This window comes from Pimephales promelas, chromosome 6 (genome assembly GCF_988280905.1).
Source record: "Pimephales promelas chromosome 6, fPimPro1.hap1.1, whole genome shotgun sequence".
NCBI classification, from domain to species: domain Eukaryota; kingdom Metazoa; phylum Chordata; class Actinopteri; order Cypriniformes; family Leuciscidae; genus Pimephales; species Pimephales promelas.
In genome coordinates this window covers 41225421-41252014 of record NC_142774.1, presented here as the reverse complement: position 1 = coordinate 41252014, position 26594 = coordinate 41225421, and the positions used below count along the sequence as shown (strand labels likewise).

Genomic DNA, 26594 nt, shown 5'->3' with positions numbered 1-26594 from the left:
CTAATTCACTGGAGGAGAATGTGTGCAAATGCATCAGCGCTAACGCTAACGCCTTCAATGCTTAATCACTAGCCGCAACCGTTCCAGTAACACAGTAAACATGTGCGTCTGATGTAAAGGAAGCATCATTACTCCTTCCTAGATAAACATCATTAACTTAGTTTACGGAAACACGGCACATATGCTTGCAAGCGGCATGAAACTCCATTACCACTGAATTCAATGAATGTTTTGTCATAATTTGCAAAGGGCAATTACTTGTGAATGTCAAAGACAAAACAAAAGGAAGGTGATTTGAATGATTAAACATAGCGAGGGCAAAATTACTCGAAGAATAAAATATATAAAGAATAATGGCTGCATTTTAATGGAATACTAGAAAAATAAATGGGTGCCATTTTATTTGAATGAATTATTTTAAAAATACATTTTTTATTTATTTAATTATTATAGATTTCATGTTGAGTGCTTCGGTCCTCTCTAAGGAATCTCGCTTAAATAATATTATTAAATAATAAAATGATGTATGAGGATAATGGAATAGAAAGGAATAAAAAGAGAAAGAAAAGCAAACATCACAAATGAGATTCAGTTCTCGACTGCGACACTAAGAGCAAATGGAGACGCAAGATAAAACCATTATAAAAAGTTTTTAGATGAGATTCTCAACAATGTCTGTGATTAAAAGTTATCCATACGAGCTCAAACATTTCTCATCCTAGCATTCAGATAATCTGAGATGCTCCTCATTTATATTTGTATTTCTCATAAGTAATATTTGAGACAAAGTTAATATCTGAAAGAGCTGAGATTTACAATTAGTGCTGGGCAATGATTAATCCCATCCAAAATAAGAGTGTGTGTTTACAAATGTGTGTAATCTAAACAATGCTGGGTTGTTATTTAGGTCAAATATGGACAAACCCAAATGTTGGGTTAAACATGTAATTTCAACTTTTAACCCAACTTCAACTTTGACTTTCAACTGTACATTTTTTCAACTGCATTTTTAACCCAACATTTGGGTTTGTCCATATAAAACATCCCAGCATTTTTTAGTGTGTGTACTGTGTATCATTATTTTGTATATATAAATACACACAACACACATGCATGTATATATTTGAGAAATAATTGCATGTACAATACATACACTCTAAATGCTGGGTTGTTTTAACCCAAGTTTGGGTCAAATACGGACAAACCCAGCCATCTGGTTACATTTATAAATTACATTTTGTACCCAATCTTTGAGTTTGTCCATATTTGACCCAAATGTTGGGTTAAAATGTAATTTTAAATTTAAACCCAACTTCAACTTCCGCTTTCAACTGTACATTTTTTCAATTGCATTTTAACCCAACATTTGGGTTTGTCCATGTTTGACCAGAATTTGGGTTGAAACAACCCAGCATTTTTTAGTGTGTGTATTGTGTATCATTATTTTGTATATATAAATACACACAACACATATGCATGAAATAATTGCATGTACAATACATACTGTACACTCTAAATGCTGGGTTGTTTTGACCCAAGTTTGGGTCAAATATGGACAAACCCAGCCATCTGGTTACATTTATAAATTACATTTTGTACCCAATCTTTGAGTTTGTCCATATTGTTGACCCAAATGTTGGGTTAAAAATGTAATTTAAAATTTTAACCCAACTTCAACTTTCACTTTCAACTGTACATTTTTTTCAAGTGCATTTTTAACCCAACATTTGGGTTTGTCCATATAAAACAACCCAGCATTTTTTAGTGTGTGTACTGTGTATCATTATTTTGTATATATAAATGCACACAACACACATCCATGTATATATTTGAGAAATATTTGCATGTACAATATATATTTATATTATATATACATATTATGAATATAAATACATTTTTCTTAAACATATACATGCATGTGTGTGTATTTGTAAAGCATATACAGTACAAAATAATGACACACTTTTGTACACACAAACTCTTATTTTGGATGCACACACTTTAAAACATACTGGGTTGTTTTAACCCAACTTTGGGTCAAATATGGACGAACCCAGCCATTGGGTTACATTTTTTAAATATATTTTTAACCAAACATTTGGGTTCGTCCATATGACCCAAAGTTGGGTTAAAACAACCCAGCATCTTTCAGAGTGCAATAACCTTCAGAAATATAGTCTCCATGAACTCAATCATTTCTCATCCTAATCTTCAAATAATCTTAGCTGCTCCAAACTCATTTGCTATACATTTTTTCCCTAAAAAGTATATTTGAGAAACATTTGTGACACAGTTGATATCTTAAAAGAACCAGAGCTGATATTTCCAATAACCTTCTGAAAACACCAGTCGTGCTTTTCACCAATGATTCGCTCGTCATTCGCTTTATGAAAGAGCAACTTCTGAGCAATGACGTTATCTTTGGGAAAACATCGAGAGAGACAGATGGAGAGAGAGATCGGGACAGATCCACATCTTTAAGGAATGAGTGTGAACATATTGGACGGCATTAGTTAGTCCATGAGAGATTGTGTTTGAAGCTTCGCCTCCGCCTCGTGAGATTGAGTCTTGTTTTGACGCGACGCCTCTGTCTTATGTGTCCCTTCATCCTCATGAAAGGCCACTCTACACACAACAACAACACATCCCAGCTCTTTACAGACGCTCAAAAGGAGCAATCAAGTGAAGTTCAATTCCTGAAGGCACGTCTCTGTTCATTTTAGTGTGAGGAGAGAAATACACAAACCCCATCCCTCATCAAGGCACGTTTCCCAGTGTTTTACACAGATGTTGTTCAGCTTAAATCAAACAGGAATGCATCTACTAATATGGGATTTCACAACCGGACCTGCGTCTTCGAGGTTCTCATTCATCCATGGATGCAAGTGCAAAAGGTAGAAATAAAGAGACTGAAATTGTTAAAACAAAAAGAAAGTGAATGCGACGGCGCCACTATATTTCCATCGATCTATTTTAAAGCAAATTTTGGGATGTTCTTTAATCACACACAACAAAAAAATGTCACATCGATGGATTTATTCAGTAATAAATGGAGATTTTGAACAGGAAAAAAAATAGGGAGGGCTTTTATTATTTATTTATAAATTATTATTTAATTTTAACTGCATGCATGCTTAATAGATGTCAAATATATCAGATTACAAAATCAGATGAATAAATAAATAAATGCATGAAAAAAATTAAAATATTACATCTTAAACTCTCCAAATTAAAGTTATATCCAATTAAATGGGTGGTATAGATCTTAAAATTTTAGGCATGTACACAATTGAATCTGTTTTGGGTTCAAAAATGAAAATTTGTGCATTTCCTGACAGAAGTTGAAAAATGCACATTTTGCCTTTGGTGACATGTCTATAAATCACAACTGGATTTAATTAATTTAGATTAATAAAATGGTAGCAATTGAACATACTCAATGTTTGGTGACAAGAAACACAAGAACCATTTTTGCGAGCTGATATCACACACTCAAGGCAAACCTCAAAACTATCCAAACTTATCAAACAACACCAGATAAAGCAAAGAAAGAAGATTATAAGAGATATCCACAAGGCCTAATAATGAAACAAGCCATACCTGCACTCTCGGGAAGCGATGGAGGGACAAACACACACAACACGACACCATAACTTCAAAATAAAAGTCTTTTTGCAAAGGTTCATCTGATAAATAGCGATATGCAGTGTCAGTGTAAAATGCAAAGCAACAAAACACAGTGCTTATTCAAAAAAAATGCTTTGGGGAGCTGTTCATTCAGTCCACCTGAAAATATCTAAGTAAAAGTGTTTATTTTGAATGTTAGTTTTCTATCAAACGTATATTTAATGTTGTGGATGGCATTTCTAAAATCATCTATTCTCGCGTGGCCACATATGGAGCTCTCGCAGCATGATTAATTTCATCCGTAATCAATGATTATTCTACAAAGGCCTCATTACTGTCGACCTACCGCAGTTATTGTTGTTACTATCGAGTCAGACTATTTATCTCCACAATGAAGATCCTTCTTTTGACTAATGAAACACTTTCAGATAAATAGGCAATTTCAGATAAAAGAACAAAAAAAAGGTTTGGGACATTTGAAACGAATGGCTTTGCAGGGCGATAAGCACTTTTAGTAAACAAAGAACAAACTTTTAGTTTCCACAATGCCTGGCTGGCTTATATTAACATGTACTGTTTATTAGGGGTTTAAAGGGTATGATTCGGGGAAAAAATAGTTCAGTAGTAGAAAATAAGAAATTAATTATTAACTTATTAATTATTTTAAAATTAATTTTTTAACCCAACATTTTGGGTTTGTCCATATTTTACCCAAATTTGGGTTCATTGTTTAGAGTGTATATAATGTTGAACATATACTCTAAAAACTGCTGGGTTGTTTTAACCCAAATTTGGGTAAAATATGGACAAACCCAAAATGTTGGGTTAAAAATTTAATTTAAACATTTAACCCAATGGCTGAGTTTGTCCATATTTTACCCAAATATGGGTTAAAACAACCCACACTGTTAGACCTTACCAGGTTTTTTACAGTAAAATACTGGCAACAGTGTTACTTAGTGTAACAGTGCAACAGTGTAATTTACTGTAAAAATGCACTAAAACTCAAGTTAACTAAAAAATACAACTTATTAGTTTTAGTGCATTTTTACAACACTGTTGCCAGTAATTTACTGTAAAAATGCACTAAAACTCAAGTTAACTAAAAAATACAACTTATTAGTTTTAGTGCATTTTTACAACACTGTTGCCAGTAATTTACTGTAAAAATGCACTCATACTCAAGTTAACTAAAAAATACAACTTATTAGTTTTAGTGCACTTTTACAACACTGTTGCCAGTAATTTACTGTAAAAATGCACTCAAACTCAAGTTAACTAAAAAATACAACTTATTAGTTTTAGTGCATTTTTACAACACTGTTGCCAGTAATTTACTGTAAAAATGCACTCATACTCAAGTTAACTAAAAAATACAACTTATTAGTTTTAGTGCACTTTTACAACACTGTTGCCAGTAATTTACTGTAAAAATGCACTAAAACTCAAGTTAACTAAAAAATAAAACTTATTAGTTTTAGTGCATTTTTACAACACTGTTGCCAGTAATTTACTGTAAAAATGCACTAAAACTCAAGTTAACTAAAAAAATACAACTTATTAGTTTTAGTGCATTTTTACAACACTGTTGCCAGTAATTTACTGTAAAAATGCACTCAAACTCAAGTTAACTAAAAAATACAACTTATTAGTTTTAGTGCATTTTTACAACACTGTTGCCAGTAATTTACTGTAAAAAAAACTGGTAAGGTCTAACAGTGCATCAGTTTTTAGAGTGTACCTTGAGTTTGAGCTTTGGTATCCTACACTCTAAAAAATGCTGGGTTGTTTTATCCCAACTTTGGGTCAAATATGGACTAACCCAGCCGTTGGGTTAAATTTTTACATTACATTTTTAACCCAGCATTTTGGGTTTGTCCATATTTGACCCAAAATTGGGTTAAAACAACCCAGCGTTTTTTAGAGTGTATGGAACTGAGACATTGTTGAGAAATCATTAGATTATTGAGGTCTTCTTCTCAGGAGAAAAGCTGAGCCCCCACATGCTCTCCAAATAATCGAAATGCTGTGTAGGAGAACCAGCCGAGTTTTTAAAGGGGTTTCATTAGTGATGGCTGGTTCCTGCAGGGAGTGACCAAGAAGCTCTACGAGTGTGGATGTGAGGACGTCTTGACTGAGACTGACAGTCTGTGTGCTTCTGAAACCTCGCCTGGACGCCCACTCACAGCTGTCTCTCATAGACATTGTGTTTTGTAGATATTATTGACATTGGTGGGATACATCAACCATCTAATGGCATAAAACTACCATCAGTTTTGTCTATAAACGGGCTATAATATCATAGAACATGCCAAAGAAATGAAACCAAACTAGAGCCAGACCAATATATCGGCAGACCGATATTAGGTATTTTCCAAACTATCGGTATCGGCAGTTATAAAGGCCGATAAATGAATATTTCAAAAATAAAATAAAAACGGACGAAACACGCTTGAACCATGTCATGAGTGTTGGAGTTGTATAGTTTGTCCACCAGAGGGCACTCTACACCGTTCCTGTTGGCAACACTCGTTTAATTGGTCACGATACATACATTGCTTGAATAACAATTAAAAGATCATCCCCATTAGTTCTCTTAATTTAAATAAGCAGGACAAAATTTGTGACTCATGTCCAGTTTAGCTGTTAAATAATCCGAGAGTGAAGCGGAATCAGCTAGTAATAGTTACGTTACGTTGTTCCAGTGTAGTCGTCTGACTGTCCTTTTAACTTTTGACAATGTGACTGAAGTATTTCTGTAATATAGCAATGAGACGTATCATCTCTCCTTGGCCTGTTATATTGAAAATGTATGTTTTACAATTTGCATTATGACGTTATCCATTGCTAAACTATGGCTCATCATAGACTAGCTAACCACAAAGCTAGCTAACGCCACTATCATCAGTCTGTTCTGTTGTGACAATAAAATAATCTTTTTAAAATGCATTATCATATTATTTTAGTTAAAACTCATAAATAACTACAAATAACTATTGTTAGGGAAATCTGTTAATGTTTTGTTGCGCGTTTCTGAAATAAAAAAAAATATCGGCCGATATATCGGAATATCGGATTTTAAAACCAATCGGTATCGGCCTTCAAAATCCTTTATCGGTCGGGCTCTAAACCAAACACCTTGTAATGACTGTTTACTTTGCTAACATGATGGAGTATCATACATCTCGCAAGTTATTTGGGTAAAAACCACATGTAACCAAACTCAGAGTGTGTTACTCATAGCCGGACTATATCAGGTCTAGTTAACCTAGACGGGGAAATGACGGCTATTGACGTATGGCTAAGCCACGCCCTCAAACGCGATGAGCCATCACGGTGCGCAGCTAACCTAATACACTCGGAAATTCTCTGCTTCATCTTCCATTGAAATGCATTGCAGTTAGTTGGTTTTCAGTTGTTTTTTCTAGTTATTTTAAGTTTAAAATGGTCAAACGGTGCGTATGGGGTACATACGTATGGTTCCCGAGAGGCTGCTGGGCGACGGTGTGTACTTCTTTTACCCTGTCCTTACGTTACTGTGATTTAATTTTGACCCAGTGCGATTTATGTTCAGGAAAATATATTTATTATTCGAGCTTGAATAAAAAAAGTTTTTTAAACAACATAAAGGTGAATGACCCTTTAACTAAGCGTCTGCTAAATGACGACATAATTTAATTCAAACTGTGTACAAAGCAATCAAACTTGATTAAAAAAACTCTACACACAAAGAAAGTTGGCTAGCATCTCTTCTCAGGATTACTGTGTTTTATTAGCAGAATCTATGTAAATCTTCCCTAATTCTGTAGCCCATGGGGATCAAAGCATCTACATCATTGAAATTACCACTTTATGCAGCTCTGAGGCCTGCTGAATGCACACTTTAAAATGATTTTCCTCTGTATATTTCCCTCGGGAGGAGGGGCCTGATATAGTTCTGTTTTCATGTGGGCTTAGCTTTATATCGATATGCCCTTCTACTTATTAATCAAATAGTGCTTTGACTTTTGAAGTACGCAAGTCAAATGCATGCTCAAACTGAGGGCATATAAATCTTTAGATGCCTATATGGTCCTGTACAAGAGCCAGCGCCGAGACCACGACAATATAAAAGAGTGACATTACAGTGCGATTTTAATGATGTGAATATTTTCTAGAAATAAAAATTCCAGGTAGAGCATATTCATTTTTCATCAATTCTTGCACCAAACAACACAACAAGATGACATTTAATAATAGTAACAATAATTTAAGCTCCTTATTATGTGGCCGAATCTGTGCTGGTTTGTATTGCCGCCTCCAGTTTTTACTTTGTTTTGCCTCCAGCTAGCGTCGTGACGTAACTGTGACGTTGCCGCAAAAGGGGTCTATTCGCTGACGTTTAACACCTAGTGACTAAACAAAGGGCACCAATGTGAGTGTGTACACCGATTTTTTTTAAAAAAATTACACTTTTACGTGTGGCGTTTTATGCCATAAAAAGATTTTTTTTTTTAAAAATGACACTTTTACGCATGGCGTTTTACACATTTTTTTAAAAAAAATGACACTTTTACGCATGGCGTTTTACACATTTTTTTTAAAAAAATGACACTTTTACGCGTGGCGTTTTACACATTTTTTTTTAAAAAATGACACTTTTACGCGTGGCGTTTTACACATTTTTTTAAAAAAAATGACACTTTTACGCGTGGCATTTTACACATTTTTTTTTTTAAAAATGACACTTTTACGCATGGCGTTTTACACATTTTTTTTTTTAAAAATGACACTTTTACGCGTGGCGTTTTACACATTTTTTTTTTTTAAATGACACTTTTACGCGTGGCGTTTTACACATTTTTTTAAAAAAAAATGACACTTTTACGCATGGCGTTTTACACATTTTTTTTAAAAAAAATGACACTTTTACGCGTGGCGTTTTACAAATTTTTTTTGAAAAAATGACACTTTTACGCGTGGCGTTTTACACATTTTTTTAAAAAAAAATGACACTTTTACGCGTGGCGTTTTACACATTTTTTTTTTAAAAATGACACTTTTACGCGTGGCATTTTACACATTTTTTTTTTAAAAATGACACTTTTACGCGTGGCGTTTTACACATTTTTTTTTTTTAAATGACACTTTTACGCGTGGCGTTTTACACATTTTTTTTTTTAAATCGCCTCGGGTTCATTTTTTTAGTTTCAAAAACTATCCGACCAATGAGATTGGCGCTTTTGCTCACGTGTTTGGAGCTTCTGGAGTTACAGTAAAACACAACTTGGGGGCGTTCAAACACAAAACGGTCTTGCCGAGCACACATATGCAACGGCGAAGAAGATATACGGCAAGTAGCGTCCGTCTCTCTACACAGCCAGGAAGAAATATAAGACGAGGAAGATGCGAGGCAAGATGAATGTAGAGCTGCTATTCTCGTTGGTGCTAGAACTTAAAGAACTATATGACAAACGCGACAGGGACTACAAACATCTTGATAAATGAAAACTGATATGGAGCAAATTGGCACCATCTAATGTCAGGGAATGAATTTGCATTAGGGATGCACCGATATGACAATTTTGGCCGATACCGATAACCGATAATTCTTTATATTTGGAAAACCGATAACCGATATATCGGCCGATAAATCTAAATCCAATTTTTGAGAGCCTGATTATAAAAAAAGTCTCTTCATTAAAAGCCAAGATACAAACACAATTATGATGTTTTTATTTTAATGTTGTGTAGCCGATATGACAGACTTTTGCACTTTAACTGGATTTTACTTTTTAAAGTGATTTAAATCGTATCATGTTGAACAGAGCGCATCTAAAGTGCCTCAGCTGAAGGAAATAATACATTATTTACAGTGGTGTAGTCTACTTTTTTGTAGTGAGTATACTGTGATATACCAGCATACCCCCCCCCCCCCCCCCCCCGCGCCGCCGCTGCCACCACCATCCATTTGCGAAAAATTTTCAAAACTTGTGTGATATTCCTTTAGAATTCTGTTTTAATAGATTTGATTATTATTTTAAAAATTACATTTTACTATGCAATTTCTTTCATAATTCCATCGAGTTACTTTATTTATCTCTATAAACTGTTGTAAATTTGAGCTTCAGTGTGTTTTAATAAACTATTATTAGTATTATTAGGCCTTCTTGAAATAGGCCTATACTCTACTGTGCAATAGTAATATTTTTCTTTTATATTTTCTTCAAGTGATACAAAACGTTGATTTTGACAGGTTGCATGAAGCAGGGGCGTCATAGGATTTTGATCATTACTTAGGATTTGTTCTAAAAAAAAAGGTAACACTTTAGTTTAGGATCTAATGCTCACTATTAACCATTACATGCAAAGGCAGGGTTTTATAATCACTGTTGTCCCAAATGTGAGGTAGGTTAGTGATGGGGATTCAGGGTTTCCCTGAGAAAATTTTTATTTCTCTGATCTACATATGTGCATTTTAGGATGTTTTGAAGGCCAAAAAAACTGATTATTTCTCTCTCCTCATCAGCATCACCCTCTTTTTCTCTTTGTTTTTATCTTGCCCTGTCTCTTCCCCTCCTAGATGAGCTTTGACTGATATAGGCTTTTCATTTTTATCAGTCAGTGAAGACAGTAAACATGGGGTCAACTGAATAATTTTTCTCTGACACGTTTATTCACTGAAAGCTACTAAAGCTAGGTAATTAAGTTTATTAAATGCATTCAAAACATATAGGCTACACATTCATTATTGATGATCTTACAGGGCCATAGACTGGGCTTTATAACCAAAGAGGTCCTAAATTTGAGGTTGGGGCTTCAAATTTTTTTTAATTTCTCTGATGTGCATTTCAAGACGTTTGAAGACCAAAAAAAGAATAAGAAATAGCTTTAAAACCATGTCAGTGGGCAGTAGATTCTCTTCCCCGCTGAGCTTTTTTAATGTACTAAAGGCTACAATTTTTATTATATTCTCAATATGTACACATTCGTTATTACTCTTGTGGCTAAAATGATGAGAACGGCTTTGTTTATGTTCCCCTCGCAATGACAGTAAACTATTAAATTGCATGAGTCACGTTACAGGCCTATTTATTTCAGTTCAAAATGGCGAAATTAGACAAAACTATATTAGTTTGCCTGGTTATTTTTTTTTTTGTCATTCGTTTAACATTTATGACCTAAAAAATGTAAAATATGAAGTTTAGCCACTTACATCTTATCTCGCACTTGCCCGTAAACTGAAGCGTCGAGTTGCTCTGCTGAAATTCGCGCTCAGCGTCTGTGAATATAAAGCCCGCCTACTTTGATTTGATTTGTCATCTCAAATATTCTGACATTGATGAGCAGTGACAGACCAATGAGGCTCAGATGAACACGAACACACACACACACACACACACACCCTGTCCTCTGTTTTTGACGTGCTCGCGCGCTGAATCTGATAACAGAACTTACTTAGGGAACACGGAATTCTGTCGCCAACGTTTAGGGGGGCTGATGTCGTAGGAAATGTATTTCACAAAACGATGTTGTTAGGAATCCTCACGCTTTTTAAAGTGGGCATACGGAGATCTTTGACATTTCCTAGTGGGCATACGCAAATCCTTGATATTTTCTAGTGGGTATACGGCGTATACCTGCGTATCACGTAGACTACACTACTGATTATTTATCGGCTTTTAGATATCGGCTAAATGTTCTTGTTGGGCCGATAATGATAACATTAAAAATCATCATATATCGGCCGATACCGATATTGTGGCCGATATATCGTGATTTTATTTTAAAATAAAATAAAAATAAAATTTTAAACATTTTAAAAAAAACCTAATTTGCATGTTCACTCGGCTCATCGTCAGCGAAAATCGCTTGGGTGTGCACACAAAAAACGCGTTGAAAAGCGCTGACGAATAGCACGTGCTGATATGAAGCGTGTGTGTAACTTACGTCAACGCATCAAACAAAGCTTCGCGTGCATCACTGTAAAAAAAAAATCTACCATTGTAGCAGCAAGCATGCAAATGTCAAATCTGGTTTATACTGTTATATTCTAACTTTCTTAAGCCTGTGAACTGTTTTGCTGCTGCAGTGTGGCCATTTCTCCTGATAAATAAAGGTTAGTCTGCTAGCTTGCATATTGAGAACGTGCATTGCATCTGCATGCGTACGTGTTTGTACAAGCATGACCATTACTCAAGCTGGCTCAGGCTTTGCTTTATTTTTTCCCCCCGTGCCCAGTGAGCAGGTCGTGCACGGTTCTCCATGGAGATGCACTTCAGACGTATACTCTTCACACGGTACGCCACATAAATCTTTTATTACTCCCACCACTGAGATTCCTCCCCGCAACTCAGAGAAATCTCTTAATTATGGCACTTAACATCGCACACGATATCTGCAGCCGCGCCGCAGAGCGCATAATTCACTGCGCCGAGAGCCCAGACCTCAGAAACACTGAGTGTGAAGATGGAACGAAGACAGAATGTTTTTATATCCGTGATGCTGCTGTGTGAGGAAAATCACAAAGACGGCCTTAAGCAAAGCGTTTCCGTGCCACAAACGGACAAAATAAAGTGAGTGACAATTTCAAGAGCTTCTCAGGTGTTAACATTCAACCCGGCATCAATGTACATGGCTATTTTTCAAAACAGAACATCAAGCTCAGCATCTGAACTCAATAAGAGCTGTTATATCATGATGCTGAAACTCACACTCAAAAATTCAGGATAGCTCAGCTCAATCTCACTTTTAGACGAATTCAATGGTAACATGCGCCCTGTTTTCTTTCAGCGTTTCTCTTTAGGGCACGATTCTTCAGCCATATTCAGTAATTATTTATACACACACACACACACACAAATGCAGAAGCTGTAAAGAAACAAGTATTGTCAACATTACACGTTTTGTTTTCCAATATTAATAATAGATACGCCATAGTTCACAGCCATTTGTGACTGACTGACTGACAGCATCTTGCTATTAACTCTTTACCCGCCCGATTTTTTTCTTTTTAAAGTCGCCATCTTCACAAAATATTCATGGCCCCATTTTTGAACATGCTATACATCAAAATAAAGAACAGACCGTCTGCTTTTAAACAAAAAGAAAACGTTTTATTCTAGCTTAATGCATTCTCTTTTTATCAGCACTTGAATGTGGGAAAGTTTCCAAAAAGAGCAAGATTTTGAGCAAAAAGCCAAAACACTGTGAAAATCGCTGGGTTACACACATTGGGTCAATATGTTGGGTTATTTTTAACTCAAATGGAGTTTAACTCAAAGCATTGGGTTTAAAATAACCCACAGTTGGGAAGGTGCTACTGTACACCACCCCATAGTTGGGTTACTCGTTGGGTTATTTTTAACCCAACACTTTTAAGTGAGTACTGTACACTCTAAAAATGCTTGGTTGTTTTAACCCATATTTAGGTCAAATATGGACAAACCCAGCCATTTTTATTATATTTTTAACCCTGAGTTTGTCAATTGGGTTAAAACAACTCAGCATTTTATTAGTGTACTAAAGTTCGTTTGCATATTCATAGAACTGAGATGGCTAAATGAGGCAAGGGTGTCGACTCGAGTTACATTTAAGCTATTTTAAGGCATGAAGACATTTTTTTCCAAGGAAAAAAAATTAAAATATGTCATTTTGGTGATCAAAGGTGAGTTTTAAGGGATAAATTGATTGACTACAGGGGGACAAGCATCAAACTATCACTTACAATCAATACAGCATGTAAACTGACAATCATACTCGGCCCCAGACGTGCTCAAATGCCCATTTGTAATATAATCCGGTCTTGAGGCCTTCATGTGTTATCTTGAACAATGAAGAGCATCACAAAACTCTCAGAAATATTTCTGCATTGAATGCAGAAATATTGTCAACCGAGCCACTGGCTGACTGTTTTGGACGCCGCCAATGTGTGTAATTGAATTAATTGACTACTTAAATCAACCTAGTATTTAACAGATATGATCACTGAGACAGCTGGTCAACCATTAAAAACCATAAAGCAAATCCAAACAAATCATATGCATTTCTGAATTAATCAGCACAATTTTGACACCAAGTAGGTCTATAATCAGAGTGGGAAATTAACACTCGCCACCAGGCAAATGTGGATATTTTTACAGTGGCAGGTAATTTAGCCTCATCTGTGATGGACAACATCATGTCTTTGACAATTACCACATAGCACTGATATTTTAAGCAACATCTGTCAGAAAAATCTGTCAAACGTCATTGAAACTGAAAGCTGTCTGGTTGCTTTGTCACTGCAAATCCAAATGCACACTTGAATGGTTGCAACTGCAAAGCAGGAGAGTTGAACACTGAGACGTGCACACTATAGCTTACCAAAAAAGTACGTTTAATTTCGTATTTCGTTTAATTTTGTTTAATTTCGTAAACATAGCAAGTAATTTTATGAATTGGAATAAAACGAAAAGAACGATGACTGGCGAAACAATTCACCCACCTATAACTAGAACTATAAGACTAAGCCAGGCAGTAACTCTTTAAAAAAAAAAAAAAAATCCCAGTGCATTTTCTTAATAAGATCTGGATGGTGGATGGTTATAACCTTGCACTGCAAAAGGACCGAGGACACTGTAAAGCGCTCTACCTCCACCTGTCGTTCTGCCAAAGACACTGGATTCATCCAACGCGACGCGACGAATCGAGAACGCGAGCGTTATGAAGAACGAAGTCGAGAAGTCAACAAATTAGTTCTAGAATGGGGCGTTTCAATCACATTAGTCCATTGTGTTCGTCGCGTTGAAGCTCTCATCAGTCTATCTGATGTGAACACTATCCAGCCACAGACACCAACAACAAACAGATTTTGTGACATAAATCAGCCGCGTTGTAAATATATGCGATGAAGTGTCACCCCTGACCGCGCGTGCCAGCGTTCTCCGTACTTTACGAGCGTTATAAAACATTATAGCGCGCATTCCTGAGAACGAATCCATCAAGTTGCATAGACAGATATAAAACGGAGAACAAGGTGGACGAACGAACGTAAATCAATCAAATCATGAAGGAAAAGATAACTGCGCGTGACAAATTAATTAACGCGGGGACAAAATAACGATGTGAAAGTCCGTACCTCACAAAACTACATGAGATAATTTTCTAAACATGTTCTAATGGTCGCTGTAAACGAAATGAACTGGTATTTCAGAAAATCTGAGCATACGCTGCATTGACGATCTCCTCAAAAGATGACCGTTAAACTGAACCGCAGAACCCGCGAATTTACCACACACGTCATGTGTCAAGCATAAATCAGGGATCAACGGTAAACGCGCGTTTATTCTCCTCACAAACTCTCCACGTTGAAAAGGCAGAACACAATTGTCTTCTTTCATCCAGTGTCCATCCACGAAACACCCAACATCACCAGATTTCCCCCCGAGTCTGGACTGATGATGCAAAGAGATGTGCCCAAGTTGTGCCCGCTGTTTGACCGCCCACTGAAATGTTTAAATGTTGATATCTTTACCTTGACAGCCGCAGAGCAGCAATCCGAGCAGACAGGTGAATTTGAGGATCATTTTCAGCAGGTGAAAGTGACAGACAGCCGCTTGTGTCGCTAGTTGAAACCTCAGTGAGCCGAATGAAAGTAGCGAATCCAGCTCTCTCTCTCTCTCTCTCTCTCTCTCTCTCTCTCTCTCTCTCTCTCTCTCTCTCTCTCTCTCTCTCTCTCTCTCTCTCTCTCTGTGTGTGTGTGTGCTGGATCTGAAATGCGAATCTCACTGCAATCTGTCACGTCTACTTCACATTTTTATTCTAAAAAAAATACAGTTTTGTAAAATGAAAAATGTGTGAAATTCAAAATTATCTAATTATGTGAATTTGAGGATTGTCGTCGTTACATTTTCAGTGGTTCATATTAGATAACATAATTCCCCCCTAAAAAGCAGTGCAACAAATAGGCCACTACTGTTGTTTGCAGTGTTGGGTGGGAGTAATTAATTACTAAGTAATTAGTTAATTACTTTTCCCTTGAAAATGTAAAGTAAGGGATTACTCTTCATTTATCTGTAATTTAATTACAGTTACTTCTATAATTGAGGTAAATACTGTGTATCCGATCTCACAGCGATTCGTAAGCATTTTATGAGGTGTCTAAATATTACGACCAACCGCACTCGTACAAATTTGTATTAATTATTGTCAAATATGAAAAAAGTGTGAAATGTCATGAGATCAGACATAAAACAATAGTGGGTTTAACATCAAAGTGTATTGTCTGATGCTAAAAAGTATGTTTTTATAATGTAACCTTCTCCACCTTGGTCAGTTTAAGGATAATTCATGCAATTTTATAGTATTTATTTGAAAGAATTAAAACAGATTCATGTCTATCCTTGTATTATTCAGCTGGTTGAGATTGGGCTGGATTGATATGGGATTTTGAAAGTAATAAGTAATTAAAAGTAAATAAATACTTTTTAGAGAGAGTAATTAGTACATTAATCTAATTACACTGCTGAAGAGGTAATTAGTAACTAGTAATCAATTAATTTGGTTAACAAAGTTCTTCAAAATATCTTCTTTTACCAAATTATTTTGTTCTGCATAAGTCATAGGTCTGGAACAACATGAGGGTGGATGAAATGGGGTAATGAGGTAAAAAAAAAAAATCCGATGTATCCCTTTTCAGGTCTGCGGTTTAAGTTCCCATGAAATCAAGATTATTTTTTTGGCTTTTAGCCTTACTGTTATCGATAAACGTGCTTCGAAACTCCGCCAATATGAATCAATGATTCTGATGATGACATCACTTTGCACTTCAGCCTCTCACCAGATTTTCTGTCCAATCAAATGCTCTCTAGAATCCGAAGCTCCGCCCCCTACATTATAAACAGCTGATCGGTCACTTGTTCACACATTTACTGTTTCCTACATGGTGAACAGCACATAGTGCACTATATAGGGGACAGGGAACGCTTCAGACAGTGTAAATATGCTTTCCAGCTCCGGTCCAGAGCGGATCATGTGATCGAGTCCCGCAGACCAGAAAACACATCGCACACGTTTGAGTTCTGCAGAATGCTGTATTTTAAAGCGATATTGAGGAGATTAGGAGGAAACTGCGGGTTTATAACGGCTCTGATCTGTGATATAAACCAAACGCTATTGACTATTTTTAAAAAGGGGCGGAGCCGATCGATATGCCCCGCCCTCTTCCTCTTTCAGTGGAAATTACGTCAATGCTGCGCGTTTCAAGGCACTTAACATGAATTGAAGTTAAATAGATCATTGCAAACAGGCGCTGCATAGATCGCAAAAAAAAATGTAATTAATTTAATTCTTCTTAAATCATAGCCTACATCAGCGTTGTGTAAGAACAAATAATTATACTGAAAACCTTCCTCTCAGATGTAGCTCTCAAATATCATTTAGCTAATATGCTTCAACTTGGTCATCATGAAAGTGAAGCTACGCTGATATTTTCTCCTCTATTGCTTCTTATATCTGAGTGAAACTAATGTGGGCGGGGCTTGATTGAGTCTGTGTGGAATTGATTGGATCTAATGTGAGTGACAGGTTACAGCCCCGCCCTCATCATCAGAGAAGAGAAGAGCCTTATTTTGCTCTCCTCACTTACAGAAATGAACTAAAGTGTCCTGCACACACTAAAACAAATGTCTAAATCATTGTTGGTTTGACACTGATTTAAAATAAAACTTGTGTATGAAATTCTATATCTGAGGTAAAATAGGAAATGGCTCCTCAGCCAATACAATTATGAAACAGGAAAAATACACAAAAATGTATCAAATCATTGTTTTGACCAATTGAAATGAATAATCAAGTGTATAAAATGGCAATATTTAAAATGTGTGACAACTTGCCCCACCTTGATGTTTATGTAAAAATACCGGTGTCCTTTATTTCAAAAGTGAGCGAAAGTGGATGTATGATATAATTTTGATTGTTGAGGATTAACTTTTTGTGCCTACATGTTATTATTATTTTCTTTTTTGGTATTTTTGGTATAAGAGAAACCATATAATTGTGTCATCTTTGGACAGTGTTTTTGTTGTGAAAGGGGTTAGGCAAAATAAGTCTTGACTTCAGCCTAAACCCCTTCGGTCAGGTATTTATTAGCATCAAAAAAAAAAAAAAATCCTAATGTTTTTATTTTTCTGATGTATTTCAATCATCTTTTCCTTTTCTATTTTGTTTAATTGTTTTTTATCTTTTTTTTTATTATTATGTAGGCTACGGGATTTTTTTTTTTTTTTTTTTTTTTTTTTTCATTACATATGATCTATGACATATGATCTCAAAATGACTGACCGGAGAAATAAATAAATACAATACAATACAAAAAAAGTCTAATTGTCTCGCTTCTTCCTCATTATTCCGCCCAGATGACATGGTGTCTTTATTTAGTATGCTGTGAATGTGAGCGTAATTTGTGGTAAGGTGAGAGAGATGACGAATAATTACGCACAGTTCAGCTCTCTGTGGATGAAACTACATATCAAAGAATGTTTTGGAGAAATAAATCAAAAAAACGGCAAGGCTCAGTAGGTCGCATTCAAATGAGTAACAAATCATCTCCTCCCAGTCACAGCGGCTGAAATTAGTATTATTGCATATTAATAATGGAGTCTCGATCGGCATGATTATGTGTATGGATATCACCCTGCGCTCTTGCTGGAATGCCTTTATCATAAATAATAACATAATACGGTAGCAGAATGGAAATGGCTGTAATAACAGAAAAACACAAGCAAGCTGTTATTACTGTATATTATTCTGCTGTGTTTCAATCGCACAGACTATTTCTGGTGTGTGAACTCATGAGAGAAAACACCTTTTATTGTTCCTTTCTCATATTGACCTGTAATTCATGTATTTTCTTAATATATTGATATAAATATGACTTACTGTAAATGCTCTCTTATCAATGAATAAGCCAATACTAAAAGTCTCTATGATGTAAAATATAAGTGTTTATTTAATGGATTGCTATAACAGATTCATTCATATTTTTGTTATTTCTTGTAAATTAATCTAAATATTTTGAAAGCTTATGACAGACTGTAAAAACTGTGTGTGTATATATAGTATATATATTTACACTCTAAACAATGCTGTCGATGTGTACGATAAAAAGACACACCCACAAAATGTATTTTAACAGCAATAAACTTATAATAAAGTTATAAAACATGCAGGTTTATACTGGCAACACTGGGTCACCATTGTGCTGAAGAGTAGAGCCAGTGCTTCTAAACATTGACGATACGCTGCATGTTGCTTTATTTAAAAGGCACTGACTGTGTAATTGCTGATTCGGTGGAAATCTCTTTATTTACAAAAGTTATTGTGGTTTCTAATTAAATAAGTTCACAATAATACTTTGCTCAAATTATTAATGCATTATAAATTTTAGTTGATTCTTTAGTTGATAAGTTTAAGTTGATTCTTTTTAATTGTTTTAATATATATATATATATATATATAAAGAAACTGATCTGAAAATGAGAAACAGCAAGACCAGAAAAAGCTAAATGTTGTTAAATAAAGCTTAAAAGTTTAAAACCGAAATGAAAAATATCAATCTTATGATGTTTCAAACCCAAAATGGCTTCTTTCTTTGAACACAATAAAGGAAATATTCTGAACTGAAGACAATTTTCCATGTTGTTTTCATGCAGTAATTATGAATCTGCACTGAGGCTCTAACAATAAGGCAAAGCACCATATAAATGTATTCAACTTTTTGTCAGTGCAATTTCTTTAAATAATTGTCATTTTGAGATTTACTTGTTAGCTTGGATTTCACACTTGAGAAAAATGCATTTAAAAGTCAATATTATATATATACTGTATATATATATATATATATATATATATATATATATATATATATATATATATATATATGAAGAGTTGAGATGCAAAAGCCTCTAAATGCCATTTGAAATTTTCTTCTAAAATGACCATTTTTATCAAGCTTGTATATTTAAGTTCAGTAATTTCACTTAAATGACAATTAATAGGTAATCTTCATTGCCATTTAAGTGAAATCACTGAACTTAAATATACAAGCTTGATAAAAATGATTATTTTAGAAGAAAATTTCAAACGGCACTTAGAGGCTTTTGCATCTGAACTCTACATATATATATATATATATATATATATATATATATATATATATATATATATATATATATATATGATTAGTTATTATTATGCCAATTAAATGTAAATGTGATTATGCAGACATAATTTGTCTTGCTGAGGTTCATTTTATAGAGGACTTATAACTTATTACATTTGTATAATTGCATCAAATAAGCTTTGAAATTGACAAACAAAAATAATCTCTGATATTGAACTTGATTTATCTTTGTTTTTTCACGTTTTTTCAGCTCTTCTCTCACACAGCTAAATACTGTACTTGGTAAAGTACACTATTTTTTTTTTTTTTAAACGCTATCATTGAAAAAATGGCAGAAATAAGTGAAGAAAACCCATAAAATATTTTTTAAATAAAATAATTTTTATCATGTATTTCTAGTGCGTCACAAGTGTAGAACAATACAATCTAAACATAAAAAATCAAGATCCATCCTCTAACATCAAGAACTATCCTCTAACATCAGGCCCCATTAAGTTTTTTTTTTTCTTTTTCAAATATAACATTTAATGCAGTGTGTTGTAAAACTGTTTGTGAATGTGAAAGGTCTGAAAAGTTTCAATGATCAAAATGCAGATAATGTTTTTATCTCCCAAAAGAAAGAAGTGATTCTCTGACCTGAAACGAGTCGTCAGTCTCACTTCCTGCTGAACCTGCTAACTAATTTGCATAATGCCAGCCTCTGGTCTTGATTGCCCCACCCCCAAACTCAAACTCTCTAGTTGTAGAAGAGTTTGGATCATGTTGTTCATGTCGAAAAGACTGTTTTCAAATCCACTTTGATCACTCTAAAAAATGCTGGGTTGTTTTAAACCAATTTTGGGTCAAATATGGACAGACTCAAACATTGGGTTAAAAATGTCATGTAAAAATGTATATATCCATATTTGACCCAAAATTGATTTAAAACTACCCAGCATTTTGAGGACTCGACCTGGAGTTAATACCGAAATACGATGCAATTGTTACCGTTAAGAGCTGAGATTCAGATATGCAAATGAGCTTTCCAGCACACAAACCAATCACAACAGACTGGGCCATCTGACCAATCAGAGCAGAGTTGGCTTATGGAAAGGAGGGGCTTATAAAGACATAATGAATAATATAAAGAAATGAATGAAGCGTTTCAGACTCTTTAAGAAATGAGGTTAGCAATGAGAAAATTAAAGTGTTTTTTGACCTTGCATAGGAGACTTCAAAATAAAATTGGGGACCTTTCAAACAGCCAGTAAAGAAACTCCTAAAGGTGTGGACTGAGATAAGCAAAGTGCATTTGTGCATGTTAATGCATTCAAGCTAAAACATCTTTTTATGTATTCCTGCAACAGTGAAACAGGAGTTAAGCGGGACAACCGGACGTGACAGACACTCAGGGAAAGCTCTGGATCAAATATGAAGCATCGTAAACAGATCTGAAAGCACACTGTTCTCAATAGCCGACAGAGGAGTGTGTGTACCTGATGGGAATGAATACACAATGTCATTCTCCTTCACTAAATGAACTGTGGGAATATTCTCCTTCAGCACAGGACGATTGGCACATGAATCCTAAAGTACAACAGATGCTGGTCTATCAATTATAGGCAGCTGTCCAATCAAATCTGAGTCTGTCTCCATCTGCTCACGATCACACTCGATTGTCAGAGCATTTCTCCACGAGAACTGCTTCTCATTAATAAGGAGGACTGCATGAACATATTTTGTTGACATCCTCCATGTTTTGAGTTATATATTACTGTCAGATGTCCATCAGATCGGTTGTTATTATATTACCTCAGTTAAAAATGATATTATGTTATGTTTCATGGATCAGATGATGATAAATGTTTGATAAAAGATGATAAAAGAAGGTTGAGATCTAAATGCAGCTTTCGGGCAATCACGTAGTTCAATGTACAGACGGCAGGTCAAAACACACACTCTAAAACATGTTACTGCTATTTAATTAAAACAATTTTGGTAACAAAATTGCACAGATAGTTTTGAGTAGTTAAAGTGATTTCTTATGGAATAAATCATGTAAAACCACCTTAACCCTCAGGTGCTCTTCGGTCATTTCTGACCGAAAAATTTTCTGTTTTGAAATTTTTTAAATCACAGCTTCATCGGAATGTTACGAAACTTGGTGACTTTTATGTTATTAGGTATGTGAACACAAAAAAAAATTGAGGTCATGATCCGAGCATGCTAAGTGGTCGTAAAAAAAATAGTCACACTTGTGCTCTTCGGTCAAAAATGACCGACCATAGGAAATGAATGGGAAATTGTAAAAAAAAAAAAAAAGAAAAGAAAAAAAAAGTGAATTTTTGTTTTTTGTCAATTTTTTTTTTATTTTTTTTATAAGAAATAGTTTTTGAGATTGTTTCAACTATATATTCAAATCCACCAACAACAACAAAAAATGTGTTCATAAACAGCTGGGGAATTCACATGCCTCTCCATAGAGAGCTGTACATGCCATCTAGTGGTTACACCATGATTCTACGCTTTTTCTCTATACTGTAACCAGATGGTGCTAATTTTCTTCAAAAAAAATTTTTTCTGAAGGCCTAGACTCTATATTAAACTAAAATACTACATTAATTTTTTTTTTGAAAAAAATAATATATATATTTTTCCATAAATATTGCATAAATATTAATAAATTCAATTAAATTGTCTCAAAATACTAAATTAAAAAGAATAAATATTATAGAACACAAATAAATTGCATTGGTTTTACTAGGATGGACAAAGTTTCATTTTTAGGTGTCCGGTCACTTTTGACCGAGAAGATAACAAGTGTGACTCCGAAACAAAGAGCACCTGAGGGTTAATACAATGAATTTAATATTTTTAGTAAAATATGCTTTTTTTATTTTAAGTTGACATTCAGAAATGTGTAAATTGGAAACAGATGGAAATAACCTGTTTATATTCCACTTAACATTAATATATTACATTATTAAAAGACTGAAAGCCAATCGCACAGGATCAAACTTAATGTACTATAGCATTATATCAAAGTCTTTGCTCAACGAACAAAGCAATATATTTCAAGACATCGATACTTGAAATACAATCAATTTGACATGTCAAACATAACTGAAGATTAAACATTAACAGATGTTTCCCAAAAATCAATGTTTTTTCCTTAAAAAAATCATGTATGCCTTAAAATATGTTGAACGTAACTCGACACCCTTACCTCATTTGTGGTTCTATGATTATGCAAATGAGCCCCGCCCCTACTCACTCACTCACTTGATCTGATTGGTTACAAGGTGGTTTGTGGCGTCAGAAACACCAGTGATTTCAAAGCGTGTTTTTGAGACTGTCTTTGGTTCACTGCAGTTTTAAGGAGGAAATACTCGACTTATGAACTTACACATGGTTTAAGTGTATTAAAAACACCACATACACACATAAACAACATAAAAAGCTGGATTTACACCACAGGGGGACTTTATAAAGTGCACTTTGTAATTATGTCAAATTAGAACATTTATTTTAAAGAACATTTTAAATCATTGTTTTAATAATCTTTTGTTAATGTGTTAACTAATGACATGCATGCAAAGTACTTGATTAGATGTGTTATTAATAAATTCGATACCTTTATGTTAAATGTAATTAATTGCAATTCATTCATTACAAATAAACACATGCAGGTTTCAATAGAAATGACATGTTTTTGTTAAGGCAGTAGTTCAACCATATTTCAAAGAAAATTATGAAATTATAAATATGTACTGCACTCCTACTCATGTGATTAACAAATGCACTTCACGGTTCAGCTAATTGCATTTAATATAAATGTGAACAATAATCTGTTTGCAATTAACCTGCAATCAAGTGCTTGAAACCATTGCATTCAGGAGTGTATGATTACAATAATAAAAAAAGTGTAATTATTTTAAAAACTTGTTTTGCATTGGGGAAAAGTCACAACATGAGGATGAGTACTGATGACAGAACGTCCATTTTGGGGTGAAATGTCCATATAAGATGGGTTCTGTTTCTATATTTCATGGTTGTAGTGATCATGTCGGTCGATGAAAGGCACATTATTTAACATTGGGTCAGGCGGCTGGCAGCGATGGGACAGAATCAAAGTCCTGGATCTATTTCTGACACCTTCGGAAAGTGTACATATGAAAAAGCAACTTCAAAAACTTGCACGCATTAAATCTAATAAAACAGAGCAAATTCTGATTGAATGAGCATTTGACGCGGATTTACAAACATTTGGCATGTGTCACTTTAGGTTGCTTATGTGACGCATAACTTGGCAGACAAAATGTTTAATATTAGTTTCAATACATTTATTATTGACAGCTGACATGATCATTTTATTAAAGCGTCAACATCTGTTTACAGCACATGTATACATATAAAGCCTGTTATTACTCTAATTATAAGCATAATCACATTAGCATAGTCACAGTATTCGGTTTACACGAGCTCATCTCATCGCAGTGCTGCCTTAATCACATTATAAGGGTGTGTGTGAACGCAGTCAGTGTGTGTGTGTCCACTGAGACTCGTCGAGGCCAAACGCGTGTGTACATGAGCCCTGGGAACATCGGAGATGCATGAGGACATCTGAGCAGATCCAGACGAGGACAAACTGCAGAATCAACCGTTCAGGGATTCCCGAATGTGCTGAATATTCGACTTAAAATAAAATAGTTTCCACAAATAAATGGCATAACTGAAGCAGCACAACTATTTTCAACATTGATAATGATGAGAGATGTGTCTTGAGCATCAGATCCTCATATTAGAGTGATTTCTGAAGGGTCATGTGACACTGAAGACTGGAGTAATGATCCTGAAAATTCAGCTTTGATCACAGGATATAAATGACACTTTACTGTATATTCACACAGACAACAGCTGTTTTAAATTGTAATAATATTTCACTATTTTCTGACTCTGTTTAGTGGAGTGACTCGGCTCAGTGAAGTGACTCAGCTCAGTGGAGTGACTCGGCTCAGTGAAGTGACTCCATTCGGTGGAGTGATTTGGTTCAGTGGAGTGACTCGGTTCCGTGGAGTGACTCAGTTCAGTGGAGTGACTCGGTTCAGTGAAGTGACTTGGTTCAGTGGAGTGACTCGGTTCAGTGAAGTGATTCAGTTCAGTGGAGTGACTCGGTTCAGTGGAGTAATTCAGTTCAGTGGAGTGACTCGGTTCAGTGGAGTGACTCAGTTCAGTGGAGTGACTCGGTTCAGTGGAGTGACTCGGGTCAGTGGAGTGACTTGCTTCAGTGGAGTGACTCAGTTCAGTGGAGTGACTCATTTCAGTGGAGTGACTCAGTTCAGTGGAGTGACTCAGTTCAGTGGAGTGACTCAGTTCAGTGGAGTGACTCAGTTCAGTGGAGTGACTCTCTTCAGTGGAGTGACTCGGTTCAGTGAAGTGACTCAGTTCAGTGGAGTGACTCAGTTCAGTGGAGTGACTCTCTTCAGTGGAGTGACTCGGTTCAGTGGAGTGACTCAGTTCAGTGGAGTGACTCGGTTCAGTGTAGTAACTCAGTTCAGTGTAGTGACTCGGTTCAGTGTAGTGACTCAGTTCAGTGTAATGACTCAGTTCAGTGGAGTGAATCGGTTCAGTGGAGTGACTCGGTTCAGTGTAGTTACTCAGCTCACTGTAGTGACTCAGTTCAGTGTAATGACTCGGTTCAGTGAAGTGGCTCGGTTCAGTTAAGTGACTCGCTTCAGTGAAGTGACTCGCTTCAGTTAAGTGACTCGCTTCAGTGAAGTGACTCGCTTCAGTGGAGTGACTCGGTTCAGTGTAGTGACTTAGTTCAGTGGAGTGACTCGGTTCAGTGGAGTGACTTGGAATAATTCTTTTAAAAAATGCTGTGATGTATATATATATATATATATATATATATATATATGAAATGTATGAAGCTCAAGTTGCTCTTGATACCCGAGGATCATGAAAACTTCTCTTACAGTATGTACATGATTGAAAAATTGCTAAATACATAAAGAAAGCTCAAGTTGCATGCATATTCAAGTCTCCATCAAACCGCACATCACCCAGAGGATCATGATTACAGCATGATTGAAAAATTGCTAAATGCATAAATGTAAATATATGAAGCTCAAGTTGCATGCACATATAAGCACGTCAAAATCCGAACGCGGTGGTATGAAAACGTCTCCCACAGTAAATACGTGATTGAAACTTCCTCTACAGAAGCTCCTGAGGGATAAAACCCAGAAGGTGGACAGATATCACACTGACACAATTAAACTCAGGGGCTCAGATGTCATTATAGAGAAGCAGATCTCATCCAGCATCTCTGTGACCTTCACTGTCTGTTCGGCCCGTTGCTTAACGTCTGAATCTGACCTTTCCCAGCCGGCTCTCTGTCTCTTATCTTTTATATTACGTGATAAAAACCAGGCTGTTTTTTTGCTCTTCCTCTCTGTCTGAACGGAGAGAAGGCTGGCGTTGCGGTATCAGCAGAGAGAGAAGAGTCAGGTGATAGATGATGTGTTCCTCATTGACAGTGATGGAGCTTAATGTCAGTGCGGCCCCATTGTGAGCGTGATAAAGGGCCGACTCATTGTGTGATGATTAGCACGTATATCCTTCTCCGTCTGCCTCTGTTTCTCGTGTTGAGAAAGCCTTCAAAAAACCTGACATTTTGACGTGCAACTCCATATAATGGACTTCAATGGGAACCAAACGGTTCAAGGTCCAAAAGACAGTTTCAGTGTAAACTGCAAACTGTTCAAAGGTCTTTAAACGATTCCAGAGGATGAATAAGGGTCTTATCAAGCGAAACGATCGCTCATTTAATAAATAAATAACA

General features: G+C 35.5%; 1 protein-coding gene across 2 annotated transcripts in view; it reads right to left on the bottom strand.

The window, feature by feature from the left end:
- ncam2a (neural cell adhesion molecule 2a) overlaps positions 1-15254 on the bottom strand; it is a 226363-nt gene extending 211109 nt beyond the window's left edge. For both annotated transcript variants that reach the window (XM_039648374.2, XM_039648376.2), the window contains exon 1: positions 15122-15254. In XM_039648374.2, coding sequence (XP_039504308.2) covers positions 15122-15173 — 52 coding nt within the window. In that variant the 5' untranslated portion in view covers positions 15174-15254. The remainder of the gene's footprint in view (positions 1-15121) is intronic.
- Between the last annotated feature and the right edge of the window lie 11340 nt (positions 15255-26594).